This window comes from Xyrauchen texanus, chromosome 22 (genome assembly GCF_025860055.1).
Source record: "Xyrauchen texanus isolate HMW12.3.18 chromosome 22, RBS_HiC_50CHRs, whole genome shotgun sequence".
NCBI lineage: Eukaryota > Metazoa > Chordata > Actinopteri > Cypriniformes > Catostomidae > Xyrauchen > Xyrauchen texanus.
In genome coordinates, this window is record NC_068297.1 from 25,349,894 (window position 1) to 25,367,809 (window position 17,916).

The following is a 17,916-nucleotide window of genomic DNA, read 5'->3' on the forward strand; positions in this document are numbered from 1 at the left end:
GATGGCTGTGGTGGGAAAGACAGAAAAGAAAGACATGTGTTTTAAATGTAAAACTATCTCCAAACTGTAAGAGCTCAAAGCAGTTTAATCAGAGGAAATTGATTTTGTGCAACAAGCTAATTTTTACAAACAGGAACAATAATTTTTGGCTATATTTAAGGATGTGTAGTTTAGCTCAAGGAGCATTTCCTAGTTTCCTGTAATGCCACAAATATTTATAATATGCTGGAACAAACAGAATTTTACATGTGAACATGGTGCTACACTACCCCAGAGAACACAATAAGCACTAAGTGAGCTGCCAAAGTGCTAATTCACGACCTTATCCACGCTAGCGCCATCTTTGATTTTTAATGGGAATGACAATGAGGCTGTGAGGGATAGACTTACATTCTCTTTAATGCACGAACGATATAAAGCTGTATAAAGCTCCTAAACCACATCTGATTTTCACAACTCGTGTTGTCTGGAATTTTTTGTATACTGAATGTTCTTGGACAGATATTTTATCAATGTTTTGTCCGCGGAACGATCTAAAAACACTGTAATCTGCTAACATCCGATTTGAGAGATTTTTCAAAAATGGCGCTAGTGTGAATAAGGTCTATAACCCTGAAATAAGAAATAGTAATATACACTCTGAATAAAGGTACAGTTAAAGGTGCAGTACTGGGTGCAGTACCCTTGTTTTGGGCACATATTTTTACCCTTCAGTAGATAAAAAGGTATGTTTTTTTGTTCCCAGAAAAAAGAAACAAAGAAATGTAAATTTAAAGGTACACAAAAGGTCCTTAGCATACAATTATGTACCCAAAATGAGCTATATATTTCTACAATAGTTAGAAAAAGGTCCCCTTGAGGGTACCACCCCAGTGATGGGCCGGTTATTATACCTTAAATGGTACCTTATTTCTGAAAGTGCATAACACAGCTAATATTTCACAAAAGAATGTACTGTATACAACAGAAAAGAGCATCACATTTAGCAATGAAACATATAACATCAAAGATCTACTTCAAGTTCATATTTACTCACTATCAAAAAGAGCTCCCTCATCATTGTCTTAAAAAATCCACTTGGCACGATTGTCAATATATACATACCAATGCAATACATTAGATTGTTCCATATGAAATGGCCAAATGTTGAATAAGATAACCACAATTAGGTTTAAAGTAACTTGTGTGCAATTCATATATTTCAAATAATATAATAAATATAGATTAACCACAAAAAGTAAAACAAAGAACAAAATAAAAAAATTTGGGCAGGACACTAACACTGAAATATCATTCACTTATCTAAGCATGCAAAAATAACCAACGTGATCAGAGTTTTATACATACTGGAACTAATCGTTCTTATTTTGTTGAAAGAACATCTTATTCTTATATTATATTATATTATATTATATATATATATATATATATATATATATATATATATATATATATATATATATATATATATATATATATATATATATATATAAACAAAAATTGGTTTGTGTGGGGGCATATATAATGTATAACAATAATATTAATCATTCATCTACAAATTGTCCATTTCATGTAAAAACTATTTTTTAACTTACTTTATGTATGCATAAAGTCCAAAGCTCTATATCTTTGAACATCAAAAAAGTTTAAAAGTGACAACATTATTTATCTAGGAGGACCTGAGGATGAATATATATATATATATATATATATATATATATATATATATATAGGATACAGAAGAAAAACTGAGGTACTAAAAAATGTAAGGCTGAAAACATAAAAATTCAGGTTGCTACCAAATGATGGAGATGACAAACATAAAAATATGATCCAGTTATCAACTTTGTGAATACTGTGAATTTCAGAGGGGCACACACAACATTTTCTTGCAAAGAAAAGACAATCACTTTGTCATGTCAACCTCAAATATGGCACACAAGAAATGGCAGATGAGGGAATCACACAGACAATTCTGAAGAAATCTAATGAGCTACATATTATCCAGCTACACATATGGCGGGTGCAGATGCTCTGATTTGAATATTTCTGAGTAACAAATGATCGATGGCACAATAGCTTTTGATTATATACTCGCTAATTCAAGAAGTGCAGGCAAAATCTTAACATTCAAATAGCATCATAAATCTATTTTAAAACCAGCCCCCTTAAGGGAAGAAATCTCATTTAAAACTATTTGTCAATATTCAACATTAGCACAATGGCATTTCAGAAGGTGATAAACTCTGTTTTGAACAAGAAGACACAAACTTGCCCATAGAAACCCCTACGCTACCTTTCAATTAAAGACATCAGAAGCCATATATATATATATTTTTTATCTTCAAGTTGTTTGAACTTGCATAGATAAAGTGCTGGACTTGTGAATATATTTAAGCCACACAGTCTTGAAATCTGTGTATAATCCCTGCCTGAATTACAGTGACTGTTCCAAAATTGTATGTTGTTGCTAGGAATACAAACTGAATGCATGTTTCAAACTATCTGACAAAATACACAAGACAGGCCGTTTAGTAAATCAGCATAAAATCCTCAGGCATGATCACACTTTACTGTGGAAAAAAGGGACTATCAGTTTGTTTCGAACTTCAGACATACTGCAGACTTAGATGAGTGCTATTAAAGTTTCTATAATACAGTGCATTTACAGTAAGGGTTAAAAAATGGCCTTAAGAATGTTGTAATTAGGTTTCAGTATTCTGACAGTTTGCACTTAGATGATTGTAATCTTTTATCTCATGTTCGGATTACTTTAAGGGTTTGTTTGAGCAACTCAATAAACTCTACTGATTTCAATGGGTCAGTATTTGGATTTTAAACTCACAGAACAGTCCTGCTTTGGAATAATATTAACACTTTAAATCCATGGAGATCAGTGATATCTCAAAGCAAACAAATTGTGTATATGGGCACAGGGAGAAATTCCAAATGCGAATATCATCTGTGAAACCCTGATGACATCAGCAACCAAAATCGGCAGTCAATTTACTGTTGGTTATATCTGAAAGATATCTCGACAAATACAGAAAAACAAAAGTCGTGCCATTAAATAAAGTCTTGAATGTGAAATTTATTTTGAATTAAAATTGTAGTAGTATTCTTGCTGTACATTTGAGCAATACAAGTGATAAAGAGTGAGCCGTGTGACTGAAAAACTACTATGCACAGAGAGACCGACAGATGTACAGACTGAATACATCTGGAAAACATCCTTAAAATAAGACAAGTGCTTGAACAGAACAGCACTGTGCTCCTTTAGTACCATCTCTCGTGTTACTATGGAAGGGGCAGTAAGTAACCCCATCTCTCAAATCCTCCACCTAAGCAAGCAGCAGGCTCATGAGGTCTCCTTTATTCTCGTCAGGCCTGCCTTGAAATAGCCCACATCAGCTAGCTGTGACAGTAACCATGGCGTGAGATGGCTTGCGTTGTGGCTTCAAATGCGAGTCCCACCAATTGATGAAAGCTCAAAGGTGGAGGAGATAAAGAAAAACGATTAAAGGAGATGACTGGAATTCCTCCAACACAGACTCCTTGCTGCAGGCTGTTAGGTGGGTAAAGGGTCATCATCGCCTTTACTGCATTTGCACTTACAGCACAGCACAAATGGCGTGGCTAGTAGAAGGAATGGAGAGGCTACAAGTAAGAGCAGTCCGAAACCAGCAAAGATTCCAACAACCTGTGGAGAATGAAAATAACAGGTACAAGCTGAGACTCACAACAACACACTAAAAATCAATTCTTAATACCATCTTGCATTCAGCCTATATCGTATCATTGCATGTATAATTTGGCCAATATTAGAATCAGATATTATCAGGGCTTAATTATATATATATACACCTTCCTGCGCTTTTTCTGCAAGGTTTCCAAAAAATATGAAACAGTTATAGAACACTCAACATGAACAACATTAAAACAGAGAGAGCAGTGTATTATTATTATTAAGTATTTCACTTGACTAAATAACAACCAAGCAAAATGTGACATTTCTATAGGCTAAAAAAATGTGACATTGTAAATAAGGCAGTAGATTTAACACGTTCATTTAGAGTGATTAATAACATAAAAAAATATCATGTTAATAAAGAATGCAATTAATCACACCACAGAAACAGGGAATTTTCCTACTGACAGAGCAAATCAACCTTTTTTTGTGAGTCTCAGTCTGCAGGGAGTGTGAGGGGCCGTTTAGGCTATAATTCAAACTTTACCCCTCGTATACACACAAAAATCTGTCACATTCACAAGAAATGTTTGTACATACTCACAAAACATATGCACATTCACATGAAACGCTCACATATACACACAAAATGCTCACATATTCACTACTTTAAAACACCATTGCATTCACTTATTTAACCTCTATAATACACACAAAATGCCCAGACATACACTACTTTTATCTCTCACATAGGGCTGGGTGATATGTAATTCTTTTTCTGATAATCGCCTTAAAAAATATTGCGATATATGATTATATCGCTAACCCCACTGCCGAGGATCGGTGAATATTTTTGCTTTATTGATTTTGCTTTAACATTTTTATTCATTTATTGAAACATGAAAAACATAAACAAAAGAAGTTTTGAAATTCAAATTGCACTTTAAACTAAAGGAAAATAAGCGTAATCCAAAAATCTTATTTAACCACCTCCCTGATGTGAATATGAGAGCGTTTCATGTGAATGAAAACGGCCCCTTATACGGGAGCAATAAACTCAATTACAGCTATACAGACAACAAACTGACAGCTAAACGGAGCAAAGTGCAAGCAGGTGTCTCGAGACACATTTCTTCTTTTTTTTTTTTAAACGACATTTAATTTGACACTTCATCCTAAAAATTCGGCATTTTACGACGTAACCACATCAAGACGCACCAAGCGCCTTCCGTCCTCCGTCTGTTCAGTATTAACGGAAGTGTACAGATGAAATGCAAGGACGTGTCTTGTGAGAACATCTTTTAAAGCTGAAGTGTGTAATTTCTACGCCACTAGAGCCACCAAATGGCATCGCAAAAATAAACATTGTTTTCAAAACAGCATTCCTAATACACCCCCGTCCTTCATTATTCAAACAAACAGATGATCCCACCCCCCCGCTCACACCATTGGTTAATTCAATGTTGTTGTGTCATTTAAGAGGCTGCTTAAAATAAAAATGTTAAACATTTTTAATAACTTTTAACGTCTTATAGTTGTCTCTGCATATTAAGCTGGTATATGAGAAAGTATTTTAACTCCAGAAATGTTACTCACTTTAGCTTTAAGTCAACAGATTGATGAACTCAATTTGTAAAATGGATCGCTGTGGACAGTAGGCCAGTGAATCTGAATTATTATATATATATATACTTATTTTGATTATTATATTTTGAATTACCTGCCTTCACCCCAAAGTAGCTCCAGCACCCACCGTGACCCTACTCATAGGATAAGAGGTTATAGATAATGGGTGGATATACTAAATTATGTTTATGTGTGGGTCTTTTGTAGCAAACATTGATGTGTTATTAATTGTGATAAATTAATAAGCATATCATGTAATTAATTAGATTACAACTTTTTATCGATTTGCAGCCCAAGTTGTTAATAAATGAAAACAATGAAGAACTCTGCAGTTCAGGCCAATACTGTATAATGTTAATAATAGCCTTTCCAAGGTGCACTCAGTAACCTTTGTGTGATATGGTGAATTACATGTTTAACAAATAGTACTGATTAAGAGTACTGAAAATCATATTAGTTCTGTCAAAACCTAAAAATAATTCTTGACCATCATCTTGGTGCCTATAGTGAATCCGGAAAGTATTCACAGCGCTTCACTTTTTCCACATTTTGTTATGTTACAGCCTTATTCCAAAATTGATTAAATTCATAATTTTCCTCAAAATTCTACAAACAATATCCCATAATGACAACGTGAAAGAAGTTTGTTTGAAATCTTGGCAAATTTATAAAAAATAAAAAACGATTCACACGTATTCACAGCCTTTGCTCAATACTTTGTTGAAGCACCTTTGGCACCAATTACAGCCTCAAGTCTTTTTGTGTATGATGCTACAAGCTTGGCACACCAACTTTTGGGCAGTTTCTCTCATTCTTCTTTGCAGGACTTCTCAAGCTCCATCAGGTTGGATGGGGAGCGTCGGTGCACAGCCATTTTCAGATCTCTCCAGAGATGTTCAATCGGGTTCAAGTCTGGGCTCTGGCTGGGCCAATCAAGGACATTCATAGAGTTGTCCCGTAGCCACTCCTTTGTTATCTTGGCTGTGTGCTTAGGGATGTTGTCCTGTTGGAAGATGAACCTTCACCCCAGTCCAGAGGTCCAGAGCGTTCTGGAGCAGGTTTTCATCAAGGATGTTTCTGTACATTGCTGCATTCATCTTTCCCTCAATCCTGACTAGTCTCCCAGTTCCTGCCGCTGAAAAACATCCCCACAGCATGATGCTGCCACCACCATGCTTCACTGTAGGGATGGTATTGGTAGAGGTGATGAGCGGTGCCTGGTTTCCTCCAGACATGACGCTTGCCATTCAGCGTAAGGAGTTCAATCTTTGATTCATCAGACCAGAGAATTTTGTTTCTCATGGTCTGAGAGTCCTTCAGGTGCCTTTTGGCAAACTACAGGTGGGCTGTCATGTGCCTTTTACTGAGGAGTGGCTTCTGTCTGGCCACTCTACCATACAGGCCTGATTGGTGGAGTGCTGCAGAGATGGTTGTTCTTCTGGAAGGTTCTCCTCTCTCAACAGAGAAATGCTGGAGCTCTGTCAGAGTGACCATCGGGTTCTAGGTCACCTCCCTGAATAAGGCCCTTCTCCCCGTTCGCTCAGTTTGGCTGGGCAGCCAGCTCTAGGAAGAGTTCTGGTGGTTCCAAACCTCTTCCATTTACGGATGATGGAGGCCACTGTGCTCATTGGGACCTTCAATGCTGCAGAACTTTTTCTGTACCCTTCCCCAGATCTGTGCCTCGATACAACCCTGTCTCGGAGGTCTACAGGCAATTCCTTGGACTTCATGGCTTGGTTTGTGCACTGACATACACTGTTAACTGTGGGACTTTATATAGACAGGTGTGTGCCTTTCCAAATCATGTCCAATCAAATGAATTTACCACAGGTGGACTCCAATCAAGTTGTAGAAACATCTCAAGTATGATCAGTGGAAACAGGATGCACCTGAGCTCAATTTTGAGTGTCATGGCAAAGGCTGTGATTACTTATGTACATGTGATTTTTTTCGTTTTTTATTTTTAATAAATTTGCAAAGACTTCAAACAAACTTCTTTCATGTTGTCATTATGAGGTATTGTTTGTAGAATTTTGAGGAAAATAATGAATTTAATCCATTTTGGAATAAGGCTGTAACATAACAAAATGTGGAAAAAGTGAAGCGCTGTGAATACTTTCCGGATGCACTGTATATCAGTGCAACCCTACATAATATAATGTTCTCTGAGAAGCAAAACACACTGTTCTGATGTAACATAATTTTCCACCACAAAGGGGCATCAGTTCCTTACAAAATGAAACAGTGATTGAGTTCATTTTATACATTCATGAAACAAGTAAAAATCACCGGCTGACAATTACAGTTGCTTCAGGTCACTATAGGGCACAGCTGCATGTGAAATTATTCAGGCTAGATTTGCTCCTCATGTAAACAATCCTTGAATTGCAACTAGCCTCTTAATATTTTAGAATCTTCCCAACATTCTGAGAATGGCAATTGTATCCATTTATTAAGGGACCTGTTATAACCTTGCACACACATTGCTTTTCTCTTTCTATGTAAATGTATCTTTTTCCCAGACTGCAAATCCCTGAGCAGGGGAAAGCATTGTGATCTAATGGAAGAATACAGTGCAGCAAACCCTGAGGTACAGACCCGGGACAGGCTGAGCCCAGCAGATCTGTCTTGACTAATTCATAAACAGCCAAATTTCTGATGAAATTCAGCTAAAGCTTTGTAAAATGCAAAATATGAGGGCTGGCACAGAGCCGCCGTGCTCTTATGAAGCTTAATATGACTCACTCCTCCCCACTGAGCAACAGACGTCTTTGTGCAAGTGTGCTAAACCTTGCCTTCGTTTCAGAGCCATCTCACCTTTTCAACATTATGTTCAGCATATGAAAAAAAGTCAATGTACTGCACTTTGTGTTCAAGGTGCATAATTTACATTAGTTATTAGTTAGGCCATTCTGCATTGTGTACATTATTGCAAATAAAGTGTGTTGTTGCATATATGGAATAATTCCAACTTAATAAAATATATATTTTTTTTTATAAAGATTATAAACATTTTCAATACACTGTTACTAAGCAACTTCAGTGCCATGCTTTTTTAAAAAGACTCAGTCCCTGACATGAAAACTACATGTGAACTTCTACTTGGTTGAACTGGTATTTCAACTCATTTTGATTCTATTCTATTACTCTACATTACATAACATAATATTATATTAATGTGTACTATTTTAGAATAGCTGAATGGTAGATCTGAGTAAAAACAACTAATTTAAAAAAAAGTAATTTTTCAAATGTCACAATGTTTTTTTTTCTGCCCAATTTGGAATGTCCAATTCCCAATGTGCTCTAGGTCCTCTGATGGCGTAGTGACTCGCCTCAATCTGGGTGGCCTCCGCGTCTGAGACGTCAATCCACGCATCTTATCACGTGGCTTGTTGAGTGCGTTACCGCGCATGTGGAGGCTTCACGCTATTATCCGTGGCATCCACACACAACTCACCATGTGCACCGCGAGAACAACATTATTGCGACCACGAGGAGTTTACCCCTCGTGGTTTACCACTTGTTGTTTGCTTAGGAGACCAGGCTGGAGTCACGCAGCACACCCTGGATTCGAACTCACGACTACAGGGGTGTTAGTCAGTGTCTTTACTCGCTGAGCTACCCAAGCCCCCTCAAATTTCACAATCTTGACATTCTTTCCATGCTCATAAACGGTGAGACATGATTGTCATTCACAATGGCTTGTGTGTTCACAAAGTTGTGGTGTTTATTGCTAAAAGCAACGCGTGTTCTTGCATGAATTTTTTGGAGCCTTTTTTTGTGAAGCAGAGCACTGGCCGAGATGTAAAATAACTTGTTTTCAATCATATGCTGGAAATATAATTTAGATGTTTTATTATTTGAATAATAGAACAAATACAGTAATTGACAGATGAATTGATTACAGAATTAGTTATTGCAGCATTTGTGACACTGTGGTAGTCTTGCCCTATAATCTGCAGTGAAAACATCACCTGCTTAAAGCACACAACCACCTACTTTCTAAACATTTGCTTCTGAACAGATGTCTATAACTCGGTCACGTGTAGGTGCATGTGCACAGGCACACTTTCCGATCTTGGCAGAGTAAAGGAAAAAAGGGGAAGAAAACATGTGCTCCTTCCTGTGAGTGCCCACCTGCGTTCTGTGCCAGATCACAGAAGCTCTGGAGTGGCCTAATTTGTTGCGGCAGGGTCCTTTGTCATAATGGATCAGGAGGAAGTCATCCTGTGAAACACAGAGAGCATTACCAGAGGCCACTCATTATCTCGGGGGGTGTTAATAGCTGCATGAAAGCCACTGTTGTATTTACGGCCTTAAATGAAGGACTGAACATGCCAGATGACCATCAAAAAAACACAGCAAGATATCAGCATGCTGTTAAAGGATAACGGAAATATGACGTTATCACCCTCACGTTGTTTCGAACCTGTAACACTTTGTTTCTTCTTGGAACACAAAAAGGTACATTTTTGAAGAATATCCTGGCCATTCTTTTCCCTTTAAGGAAACTGAATGGAAACTGGGACAGTCAGGCTTCAGAATGACACAAAAGAAAAACAAATCATAGTAAAATTAAGTAAAATCATGCAAGTATCAAAAAATGGTCCATTTGACTCATGTGCAAAACTCAAGAGCCATATTTACAAAGAAATGTATCTTACCACAAGAGTTCTCCAAAGGGTTCCTGGCTAAGAGTCTTTGCTTAAAACCTATTCAAGTTTTACAAAGGAAGAGAGGCAAATCTTAAGCTTAGAGTAAAGGCAGAGTTGACCTCGTTGCTATGGATGATGTCACACTATATGAGCATGCTTTCTTAAATCAGCCAAAGTGATTGGTAGACAGGGAGCCGCTATTTGTCAGCAAATGTATTAAACAGACAGCGGGTAGTAGACCTATATTATATTTTTTTATATCACATCATATCATATCATGTCACATCTTCATGCTGTGATGCAATGAAATGTGTGTGTGTCCCATCTACTGCATCAACAAGACTGGTGTAGCCCAGATATGGCCATGAAGGCCGCCATATTTCCCTGCGTGCGTCAACAGGAAAATATATGAATTATAGTTTGATGGATCATTTCTGCTGATGAATGACTGAGAAACTCCCAATTTATCTGCATGACACAGTTACATTTTGCCTGTTGCCAGGGTGAGGAATGTTTAACTGGGTTTAACTGTAGACTTTATTTCCGGTATAGCGGGGTTGTTTCAGTGAGTGGGAGAGGTAACTGCATCAGTAAATACGTTTACAATAATGTAAACACGCTTGCGATACAGGTGATACCTTTTCAAAAGGTCAATGTCATAATAATATCATAATACACACTCAAAATCTTTTAGCCTATTTTGAAGAATAATGCATTTCAATTTCCCAACAAAATTCCATCAAATTGCATTAAGTTGTCTTTAACAAAATGTCATGAATAAAACTTACATATATTTAAGTTTTATTAATAACATTTTGTTGGAAATTTGTTTAGGCCTATGTATTTTTTTGTTTAAGTATTTGGAATATTTTAGTATGTGCATTGACTCGATTGCGAAATGTGATTCACTCTAGGTTGTTGTGAGTTTAGGAGCTACTTTTAGCATTAAATGATGTATGAATTAATCTGAATTAATAAAAAAAAATATATTTTGTAAATATGGGCCCAGGTCTATATGACATCTCCAATGAGAGCTAGGAGGGCTTTTGGTATGTTCCTCACATTAAGCTATCGTATGGCGTTGTATGGACCACTTTATAATTTATGGTGCCGTTTTTGTCATTTTGGAGATTGACAGCTTCAGTCCCCATTCACTTTCCATAAATGTAAAAGAATGAACAGGATATTCTCCAAAAATATATCTTTAGTGATCCATGGAAGAGAGAAAGCCATAAGGGTTTGGAACAACATAAGGGTGAGAACATTATGACAGAATTTTTATTTTTTGGGTGAGCTATTCCTTTAAGATGACATATTTTGCAATCTGACTAAGTGAGCACTTACGTCCAAGGACTCCAGGCAGTACCAGCAGAACGCGTGCTTGCAGTTCTTGCACATCATCTGGGCACAGCCCTCGTCTCTCTCTATGTAGACTTTACATTTGGGACAGCGTTTGATTGGGGCGTCGTCATCATCAGCCTTAAAAAAAAAACTGAAATAAATAGAAAGATAGAGATTGAGGAAAGAAGACCATGTGTAAAAGATAAATATATAGAGAAATAAATGAATGAATGAAAAAAGATGTTGCCCAGGAAAAATACCACAATGCTAAGGTGTTGCCAAGGCATTGCTATGAGGTAAGTGGCTTTTAGCATGTTGCTATGCAGTTGCTAGGGTGTTAAAATGGGTTGCTTAGGATTTGCCAGGTGGTAGCCTACTGGTCCAAGTCAAAAGAGCCTAACCCAATGTTCCTAGATATGGTTCTTCCTTTAATGTAAATCACTGGAATTCTTTGCTTGTTTTATCATCTGCAAGGTGAAAATTCAAAGTGAAGCGACACCTTGCATCAACACATATGTACAGTATGAGCAATAGAAATAGTGATGCTCACCTTAGCATGCACAACTAGTATAAGGGAGAGGAAGATAGAGAAACAGTAGAAGGAGAATAGAAAATGAAAAGGGAGCAAGCAAGAAAGAATATTTAGAGAAACTATTTGCATTAAACATTTTTTCCCTTTGAAGTTTCACCAATGAAATTGATCTGAAAAGGACATTTAAAGAGGAACCCTAAAAAAGCTGTCTATGATAGACTCTTTTTTTATACTCCGACAGGTCTGTCTCTTTTTATGTTCTAAAGAGTTGTGGGCCAGGGACAGTGTTCGCTGGTAATGGAGAAGCTGACCCCGAGGGACAGAGCTGACAGTTACAACCCCATTCATTTCCAGGACAATTCGCAGCCTATTAATCTAAGAGAACTGACACTGTGCAGCAATCCTCTCATAGCCAATTAAAGAGATGCCACATTTCCTTGAATCTGCAGAGGCACAAACTGACTCAAACTGCATTTAGAGGACTGTTAAAAGACATTTTATTAAAATAGTTTTAATAATAATAATAATAATAATAGCAAGAATATGATATCAAATGCTATTTGCACTAAGTGCAAATAGTGATAGATGCTATTTACACCCCTAAAAAGATGCACAGGCATTTGTCTATACCTGCTGGTCTCCCTGCCACCCCTGAAGCTGGGCTCCTTTTCATTGCTTCTAGTTCTTGCAGCCCCATCAAGAACTTTCTCCTTTACAGGTCGTACCATGCAGCCACGGATCGTGCAGCCATTTCCATCAGAGACTTCTTCAACCCTGATCCAATGATACCAATGTCTTTCAATAGATGTCGCATTGATCGTCCCATAAATCCTCAACACCCAACCTCCACAAGTAAGTAGCAGCCCTCCATCCATTTTCCCTGCACTCAGCAGTCAGATTAGCATATTTTAGCTTCGTCCTCACATAGGATGAGTGTCTAGAGTGATGGACTTTAGTGGCAGTTCTACATCTGAAAGAAAACGTGGCAAGCTCAGCCATTTCTTGATGTAGCAGTTGGCTTTGTTGTCCATCCTTGCCACTGCAGCGATCTCACACATGACCACATCAGGCAATGATACAATGAAAATGGCTAACATCACACCTTGTATTAGACTATCTTATCCAAGCCCTCTTTCCGTTGCTTCAAAGTCAATCCTGCCATGTGCTTATCTGAAAGATCTGCTGTGTATTCTCTCCCTAAACTTTGAATGGGCTGCTCTGCAGTACAGGGATTCTTCCCCATTCACTTCAAACAATATCTGGTCGCTCCTAACTCCCTTACGAATGGAAAGGATATGTATTAATCTTCATCTTGGCCCATGATAAAAACTCTTCTAGCCTTTTAAGAGTCTCTGGAGGATGCTTGTGACGTTGTCTATATAGCTACGCAGCTCTGGCAATCTCACTCCAGACTGTGCACAGATTCCTCTGCCATCTGTCTGGCACCAAAAGGAAGATTTCAAATGCAGCTGTGAACAGGATGGGAGCAATTGATCAAATCTTTGCAGTTACCTTATCCAGTTGCTGCCAACCAGTTGTGTGCTCCTTGCATGATATATTTTCAGGTCCCCATAGTAACTGTCCACCAAGCTCTTAATACACTCTGGTGCATGGAAAAACTTCAGTGCATAGCTGACGAGCTGGTGTGGAACCGATCCATAGGCATTTGCCAGGCCCAGCAAAACTACATAAGAGTTCTTTCTTGTCTCTCTTGGCAGACTAGATCTGCTCCCATATTGATGGATACTCCACACACCCTGGAAAACCTGGTATGTCTGCCTTCTGGCAGCTTGTGTCCATGTATCTATTTTTTAGGAGGTAGTTAGACCCTTCCTACCACTGAAAATAATACATTTCCCTCCACATTCAGTAGAGCAATACTCTAAAATGGACTAATATTGCTGGATTTCTGTTCCTTGGGAATGAAGATGGCCACTGGCCTTCGCCATTCAAGAGTACGCACTGCTTCTACCAAGCAACTCTTAGTAGTCTCCATAACTATTTAAGAATGGGCAATTTAAGAGTTGAGGAGCTCTTATACAACCTTTACGGTATTAATTAAATACTAACATAGAATATTGGGGCATCATTGCAGCAAGTTTATTGTGTTTATTTAGTGTCCCACAGACACCATATACCAGCGCCTACTCCGAAACCCAACCTTAACCCACCATTATAAAAATGAACCATGGCTTTACCACAGTAACCATAGTATCACCACTGCATTTTGTAGTAAAATCATAGTGGCCACCCATACAATAACAACACCATATTACTGTAGTAAAACCACGGTTAATTGCATTAAAACTATGGCTTCCGCCCAAAAAAAGAAAGAAAAATAAATCAGTCACTAGAAAATTACTATTGTAAAACTATGATTAATTTTACCTGGATCAAACCTTTCTCTCAACACCCCGACAGTCACCGTAACCAAATCACTGCAAGGAACAACCTTTATATTCATTTGTATTTATTATTATAAGTAGTATTAAAAGGACATATTAAAGGGTCAGTTCACCCAAAAATGAATTTTGTTATTATCAATAATGATTTACTTACCTTTAAGCCATCTCAGATGTGTATGACTTTCCCTCTTCAGCAGAACCGAAGTGAATATTTTTATAGGCAGATTTCAGCTCAGTTTGTCCATACAATGCACGTAAATGGGTGCCATCATTCTGCTGGCTTTTTGACGATCCAAAAGGCATTTTTAGACAGCATACAAGTAATCCACATGACTCAATCAATCAATTAATGTCTTCTGAGTCAAATCGATAGGTTTGTGTAAAAATAATCGATAATTAAAACTTTATTAACTTAAAATAAAAATCGCTCCCTGCCAGCAGTCAACGCATCAGTGACATAAGCGCAATAGTGCACTCACGCAAGAAGTCAGAAGCGAGTGCTTTGTACACAACAGAGGAACGAACGTCACGCGAGAAATACAGCGCTGGGGAGAAACAACGATTTAAATTTAAAAACGTTTTAAATTATCAATTTGGTTCTTATACCAACTCATCGGTTTGCTTCAGAAGACATTAATTGATGGACTGGAGTCGTGTGGATTACTTTTATGCTGCTTAAATATGCCTTTTGGATCGTTAAACAGCCAGCAGCCTGATGGCACCCATTTACATGCATTATATGGACAAACTGAATTGAAATCTGCTTATATATATCACTTCGGTTCTGCTGAAGAAGGAAAGTCATACACATCTGGGAAGGCTTAAAGGTAATTAAATGATGAGAGAATTTTTTTTTGTGTGAACTAACCATTGAAGAGTGGCGACAGGAAAGAGGATCAGAAAAAGAGGGAAAATACTCGGGTCATGCACACGAGAAAAGCACATCCACACCATTGTTACACCCACACCACTGCAGCGACACAGGAGGTGCAGTTTGTCTTCAATTTCTGGGTTTCCAACAGACTATTGGAGTGCAAATAGCTGGGCTGATTGGCAGATTTACTCCGTAAATATGATTATTTCAGATGTTTATGTTATACATAATTTAAAGACAAACAGAACTGATATTTGTGGTGTAATATATTAATCAGATATTCATAATTTTTTTTTATCTATTTCATCTATAGGGATTTGAACGAATTGTGAAAGTACTATAATTTTATTAGTAAAAATATTTTTTTAATATTAACCCTGACAAGGTCTTGATTACATCTCCAGGAAAGAAAGGTCATTTCAGAGGCAGAGAAAGATATTTAATTTTGATTAAATAAAAATAAATAAAAAAACAAAAATTGATTTTCTTTTAAATAACATGCATAGATGAATCGTGTACAGTAAGACCAGTGGTATTTATTAAGAAAGTACACTGTAAAAATATTGCAAATAACTCTAAAATTTACTTAATGTGGTAAAATTAACTGTTTTTATTCAAATTGACAGCAATCACTTTAATTCAAGGGACAATCATTTTATGGTGTCTGAATTAACTTAAAACATCTGGTTACAGAAATGACAGTTTTCCCTCCGAGTCAGATCTAATAGAAAAATCGAATTAAAGGGATAGTTCTCCCAAAAATGAAGCGTAGCCTTAGTTCAGGCAGGTCACGTGAGTCACGCTTGCAATCAGCTGACACCCAGCTGATTATGTCATCTACCAATACAATTCAGATGCTATTCAGAGCGTTTCTATTTAAGTCCTCCATTTATATGCAATGCCTTAGCTGCCTTTCCACTGCATGGATGCAAGCTGCACTTGACACCCTCCTCCATTCGCAGCTACACCTCTTGGATGGCAGCTTTGCTTTTTAGTTTTCTCTATATCTCACTTGTCATTCTGTGCTCTAAGACTACAATTGATTGCCAGTTTGAAATTCCTATCTTCAACATTATTGCACCTTGTTCTTGAAATACAAAGCGATATAAAGTATTTGAAGGTTTCTTTTTAAGTGTCCATTTAATCTATTATCCAATAAACTGAACTGAACTGAACTATGTTGCACTGTCAGAATATAAACTTTTTTAACATTATTGTAATATTTCAGCTGGATCTGTTCTGTTACCCCTGGGGTTTTTGCTGCACTCACTGCTCGGTCTATGCATGGCTTCATGGATGGGCGGAGAGTTTGCCCAGAACAGAACAATACCACTAACATCAACAGATGCTTCATCACAAGTCAAATAATAGTCTATGAAGTCTTCAAATCTATTATTTTGACGTAAGTGGTCCTGACTGAAATAAAAATTGTCTCATCATTTACTCACCCTCATGCATCCCAGATGTGTATGACTTTCTTTCTTCTACAGAACACAAATAAAGATTTTTTAGAAGAATGTTTCAGCTCTGTAGGTCCATACAATACAAGTGAATGGTAATCAGAACTTTGAAGATCCAAAAAGGGCATAAAAGCAGCATGAAAGTAATCCATACGACTCCTGTGGTTAAATTCATATCTTCTAAAAGTGGTATGATAGGTGTGGGTGAGAAACAGCTCAATATTTAAATAATTTCTTACTGCAAATCTACACTTTCACTTCCACATTTAGCCACCTTGGTTGGGGCAGGTCATAGGTGGAGATTGATGGTAAAAAAGGACTTAAATATTTATCTGTTTCTCACCCGCACCTATCATGTTTCTTCTGAAGACATGGATTAAACTACTGGACTTTTATGCTGCCTTTATGTTCTTTTTGGAGCTTCTGAGTTCTGGCCACCATTCACTTGTGTTGTAAAGACCTAAAATCTTTGTTTTTGTTCTGCAGAGGAAATAAAGTCATACACATCTGGGATGGCAAGATGATGAGCGGATTTTCATTTTTGGGTGAACTATCATTTAAAGGTAACAACTAAGGATAGACGATTTGAGCAAAAAATTATATCACAATTTTCTTGAAATGTTTGTCCAATAATGATACACATCACAATATAAGCGTTAATATAAAATTTTTTTTGTGATTCAAGAACATTTGAATTAAAACAGTGTCCAAAGTAATGGAAGATATGTCATGGCCATTGCAATGAAACAACTTTATGAATAAATTAAACATTATTTTGAATAATTGTCTATCCATTTTATCTACTCGTCACCTCCTTTTCCAGTCGAATCCAATTTTTTTTATTCTTGGATTTAGCCTTCCAACAACTACAATTAAATAGCATTTTCAAAGGTGGCCTACTGCACTCCATTGTACTTCTCCATTGGCTGGATTTTCAGAGCTTGATACAGAGCGGTATACAATGATAAAAAACAGATCTGAAAACTTGAGAGGCTGTATGCAGTATGTATTGTGAGTAGTGTGGAGTAATTCACTCCAGTTCTTGCTAAGTGCTCATTCCTACAAGACCTAAGATCAGGGTTGCAAGGTCCAGCAAAAATTTCTAGCCCAAAGTCTGCTTAAAACCCGCCCAAAAGATCCTAAAAATTGCCGAAAATTATAAGTGTCCAATCACTGTGTAAAACTACCACCCAGGACGTAAAAATGCATGTTTAGTGTCCCTATTGATATGTTTTTTGAACTGTTCGCAATGGCATACTACTCTATGCTGTTTTTGCAGTATGTATAGCCTCCTGTTCACAGTATGTGAATTTTCTGCAAGCACGATTACCT

The 17,916-nt window shown here is 37.2% G+C and overlaps 1 protein-coding gene across 3 annotated transcripts in view; it reads right to left on the reverse strand.

The window, feature by feature from the left end:
- Window positions 1–1,610: 1,610 nt before the first annotated feature.
- Window positions 1,611–17,916, reverse strand: part of LOC127662571 (probable E3 ubiquitin-protein ligase RNF144A-A) — a 54,035-nt gene continuing 37,729 nt past the window's right edge. For 2 of the 3 annotated variants that reach the window (XM_052153815.1, XM_052153816.1), the window contains exons 6-7: window positions 11,317–11,464; window positions 9,156–9,544 (exon numbers count right to left, since the gene is read on the reverse strand). In XM_052153815.1, the coding sequence (XP_052009775.1) occupies window positions 9,320–9,544; window positions 11,317–11,464 (373 nt within the window). In that variant the 3' untranslated portion in view covers window positions 9,156–9,319. Of the gene's footprint in view, window positions 3,701–9,155; window positions 9,545–11,316; window positions 11,465–17,916 lie in introns of those variants that run through there. The other variant, XM_052153817.1, reaches the window with a different exon arrangement.